At 34.5% G+C, this 4,598-nt stretch overlaps 1 protein-coding gene across 2 annotated transcripts; it reads left to right on the top strand.

The window, feature by feature from the left end:
- The first annotated feature begins 233 nt into the window (after positions 1-233).
- Positions 234-4,089, top strand: LOC110609636 (prefoldin subunit 1). Of its 2 annotated transcripts, XM_021749371.2 has the most exons (7): positions 237-728; positions 1,580-1,667; positions 1,802-1,855; positions 2,336-2,441; positions 2,669-2,675; positions 2,815-2,899; positions 3,853-4,089. In XM_021749371.2, the coding sequence occupies exons 2-7, from the start codon at positions 1,644-1,646 to the stop codon at positions 3,964-3,966; spliced, it is 390 nt and encodes a 129-aa protein (XP_021605063.1). In that variant the 5' UTR covers positions 237-728; positions 1,580-1,643; the 3' UTR covers positions 3,967-4,089. The 2 variants fall into 2 exon arrangements, with proteins under 2 accessions (XP_043810285.1, XP_021605063.1); XM_043954350.1 differs by lacking the exon at positions 1,580-1,667 and having other exon boundaries at positions 234-728.
- Positions 4,090-4,598: the final 509 nt, after the last annotated feature.

The raw sequence follows: 4,598 nt of genomic DNA on the forward strand, positions 1-4,598 counted from the left end.
TCTAGCAATATCGGCTTATTCTGAGTGAGGTCAAGGAGTTTGGATTGATATCCCTCCTCCTCACATTGTTTCTTTATTCTCTTTGAATTAATGAAGTTTTTTAGTATTATTTCAAAAAAAAACTAAAAATTAATCAGTGAATTTTTCCGAAATACAACGACTAACTAGTAATTCCATTTTTTAAAAAAAAAAAAAGTAACTAGTAATTTACCTAATATAAAATGATAAACCCTATTCCATCTTTACTTTTCTCTTCCTCTTCTAGCCACCCACTCTCCCCCCCTACTCCCTGCTCTCCCTTCCTCTCCGCCGACCAGCCTCTACCGACTACCGCCGACCACCACCACACCCGAGCAGCACGGCCGAACAGTCTCCATCACCGCCGTCAGTCTCCACCGCAGCAGCTAGTAGTGCCTTCTCTGAAGCGCGCGACGGCGCCAGCCTTCCCATCCCCGAGCGCCAGTTTCTCCAGCCATCTCCACCGTACGAGTGACAGCCTTCTTTCGCCGTCGGCAAAGTCTCCACAAGCAGATCAGCGACAAACCAGCGGCGTGTTCCTCTCCACGAACCAGATTCGCACGACGCCACAGCTCCAAATAGCACAACCAGATCGCTATACCCAGCGCCATTCTCCATCTCCAGGTCGCGTCAACAGACCCCTGCGAGCTCTCCTCCACGCCTACCAGCGCCGTTCCTTCACCTGACCGGCGGCAGAAGCATCGGCCCTTGTTAGTCTCTTGTCATTTTCCATTAAAGACACCACTTTATGCGAATCAATATTAACATATATTTGTTTTAGGTGCTCTTGGATCTTGAATGGGTGAATGATTTTGATATATATCTTGTGTATCTTGATTTATGGTTGAGATCTTGTTCTTTGATTGATGTATAGTTTGAAATGCATAAATATTTATTTTGATTTGTGAGCCTAATGTGTTTGTTATTTTCTATTGTCCATATTATTTTTATGTTCAGAGGCTTCCTGCATATTGGTGAGTAAATTTATTACTTGTTCAGAATTAAATTGTTGTAATTCATATTTGGTGCTAAATTTTGCCATATCCTTTACATTTTGCGTTTGGACATTGAGGACAATGTCTGATTTGAGTTTGGGGGTATTAGGCAAAATTAAAAAAAAAAAAAGTTTTATTATTTCTCATGCATCAAATAGGATGTACATAAATTACATGAATAATTGAAAATGCATTACATATAGATCTAACATATAACATGTAGTTATATTTTCTCATGCATCAAATAGGATTAATTGTGCATGATAGGTGCAAGGATGTGGGTGATTGCTTTAGTTTTTGCTTCCTGGTTAAAGGCTAGTTAATTAATTTAGGTATGCTTTTATTAATGAGTTACAAGTTGTTTTGAGTGCTCTAGGCAAGATTTGATTCATTGAGGTTTCACCATTCCTAGAACAAAGCTTATAGATTTATTGAGGCAAAATTTTTAGCTTGCACTTGAAAATAGATAGGATTTAGGCATTCTGGAAAGATATTGTATGCAAATAAACAGAATTTGAACTAAGTTATTGGGGTCGGATCCTAACCCGTTGTATATAAAACTGTAGGTCCGTGTTAGCTCCCTTGGATTTACACTAACTAGTTCCAATCTCTCACCACAACCATTCTGCAATGGCCGATGAGTCCAATAGAACTGTAAGAAAAATTTCATGTCGCTCTCGCATTCTCCCAAATAGAATCTTTAATTCTTTTTCTTTTGATTTATTTTTCTTTAAATTAACAGTTTTAATTGATATGATTTCTGTTTTGTAATGTGAAAAAATTTGTAGGCGTTTTTAGAGATTCAGAGTCGCATGATCGAAACTACTGCCAAATTGAAGCAGGTATTTTTTTTTAAAAACCTTGTGATCTGTGACAATTTTGATATTTTAAATTTTTATAGAACCTCCTTTTCTAATAAAAAGCCTGTCTTTGCAAATCTTGTGTTATTCAAATAGAATCTTAAATTACTTATTAATACATTTCCGGGCTAATTGAGTTCATCTTTGTCCTAAGTTTGATTTATTGTAGTTAAGGTAGATCTAGCACTTTGAATAGTGTTGCTTTTACATAAATCTATGTTTTTCTGCTAAATAATCAGTGTCCTAGCATCTTTTTTGATGAATATATATATATATATCATTTAGTTCTTAATCAGTTTGTTTCCTTTTTGTGTTTCTTCAAATTTTGGTTCTGTATACTTCCATTTGATCTTACAGTCAACTTATGGATGTTTAGTTAAACAATATGTTCTGCAATGTGTGGTCTCGTGCCTTTTTATTCTTAAACGATTTGAACTAAAGTGAGTGTACTAAGTATTGCAGGTGCAAAACCAGATGCGAACAAAGGAGGGAGAAAAGAAGCGAGCTTACTTAACGTTGGAGGAGTTACGCCAACTGCCTGACGAAACAAATACATACAAATCTATAGGTAAAATGGCAAATACATTTTCTTTTACAGTCATTAGTATGCTATAAAAGAACCCACCAGTTTGATTATTGAGTTGACCCTCAATGCGTGTCATTCCATGATGCCTTATTTCTACATTAACGAAGAACAAGTTTCTTCACCTTAAACATTAGTTGTCTGTTTGGATGAGTCAATTTTCCGTCTTGACTTTTTCAGTTGACTGTTTTTTTCCCTTTTCCTTTTTGCAGGGAGAACGTGAGTAGTGCATGAACCAAATGAATTCAGTTATATCATGATTTACTTGGTATTTGGAATTGAATAGATGCATGTTCTGATGAATCTTTCCCCCCCCCCCCCCCCCCCTGTCTCTGTCTGTATCTTTGTGTGTGGCCAGGTTTATCTTGGAGCCAAAGTCAGTTTTAATGAATGAACAAGAACAGAAGCTCAAGGATAGTGAGACTGCACTAGCCTCACTGCAGGTATATCTAGTGTGTGTGATGTGGGTAATAGTTGGCTCTTTATTATAACAAATAGCTATTTCATCCCATCTGTTGGAATCCCACAGCTGTACTTTATTTATGTTTTTCTATTTATATTTGGATAACTTGCTTCCATAACCTACCTAATCATGTTTACTAATTATCTCCTTAGGTCCAGATTCATTAGTCAAATAAAATGGTAGGTTTTGACAATGACATAATCCATGGATGTCCCTTTTTTTTTTTCCAGTTCATTTTCTGAAATAACTATAGTTGTGTTCATGATGTTGAGAAATTAGGCATGTGAATTTAAAAAAACAAATGTTCACACACACACACACACATAAATATATATTCGGTAGTATCAATAAAAAAACATTTGTACACGGAGAGACTTGAGTATGACAAGTGATGCTTAGTACAATTAAATAAGACTCCTACATTTGAACCTCTTACATCCACAAGGACTGATTTCTTGTTTTCACTCAACCGTTTGTGTTTTTATTTCCTGCTTGAATTTTTTTCCCACTTGATTAGTGTATATACTGCTAGAAGTTCTCTCACTTGATTTAATTTAGATCCAAAGACTGTAGAAAATGACAAGTGAGTTGGTTAAGAAAGAAGGAAGCTTTGTGATATTATTCTAGGATGACATTCTTTAAGAGACAAGAACACGCAGAAATCTGATGAAATTATCTGGAGGGATTATTAGAAATGTAGAAAGGAGGTGACGGTGATAAAGATCCAAGAGAATTTCTCAAAGGGGGAGCCAGTTACTACAACTGCATACATCTAATTTTACTCACCAATATTGAGTACAGAGGAATGGGAGAAAGTTTAATTTGTCAAAGATTTTATAAACTTAACTTCAGTACATGAGCTATCATTCAAGTAATGGGCCTCTCTTGCATGTAAGTTTGTGAAGAAATAAACAACTGTTGTGCTTTGAACAGACCTCAAAAGAATACTTGGAAAAGCAAATGGCTGAGGTGGAGAACAACTTAAGGGAGCTTTTGCACCAAGATCCAGGTCTTGCTCGTCAGATAATGTCCATGAGTGTAATGTAAGTTTGTTGTTTTTCACAACTTACACACAGTACATTCTGTTTTACATTTGAATGAGGTAGTAACCTGATAAGAAATGTATTGAAATTTCTGCAATGAATGCTTGTGCATTTTCTTTTCTGGATATTTAAATTGTCTGCAATGAAGGGAAAGATAAGTCTACTTATCTTTCCAGAAAGCCTAGAGTTCTTAATAATTAATATATTTATAGTTTTGTTGTTTCTAGTAATTTATACATATTCATTTAATATAAATGGATTAACAAAATTAATAAAATATATAATTTGTTAGTAATATATTTCATGTATTAATTTAAAATTTTTGTTAAATACTCTTAAAATTTTGTTTCATTTCAATTATTACTTTTAAAAGTCTTTTGACTTTGTTTCAACTTGTTCGCTGTTTATTTTGCATTGTGGTTTTTTTATTTACATAATTTTTTTTTTGTTCTTCCTAAGAAAATGCTAGGCAAGCTCCTTAACTTGATGAAAAATTTAGTACAATGTGATTCTAAAACAAAGTATAAAAGATCATTTTAAAATAAGTTCAATGGGTACAACTTGATCACAAGTAAGAATATATATTTGGACAACTTTTTCTTTCAATGAAAACTTAGATATTCAATGCATTAGAAC

This window comes from Manihot esculenta, chromosome 2, assembly GCF_001659605.2.
Source record: "Manihot esculenta cultivar AM560-2 chromosome 2, M.esculenta_v8, whole genome shotgun sequence".
Lineage (NCBI taxonomy): Eukaryota > Viridiplantae > Streptophyta > Magnoliopsida > Malpighiales > Euphorbiaceae > Manihot > Manihot esculenta.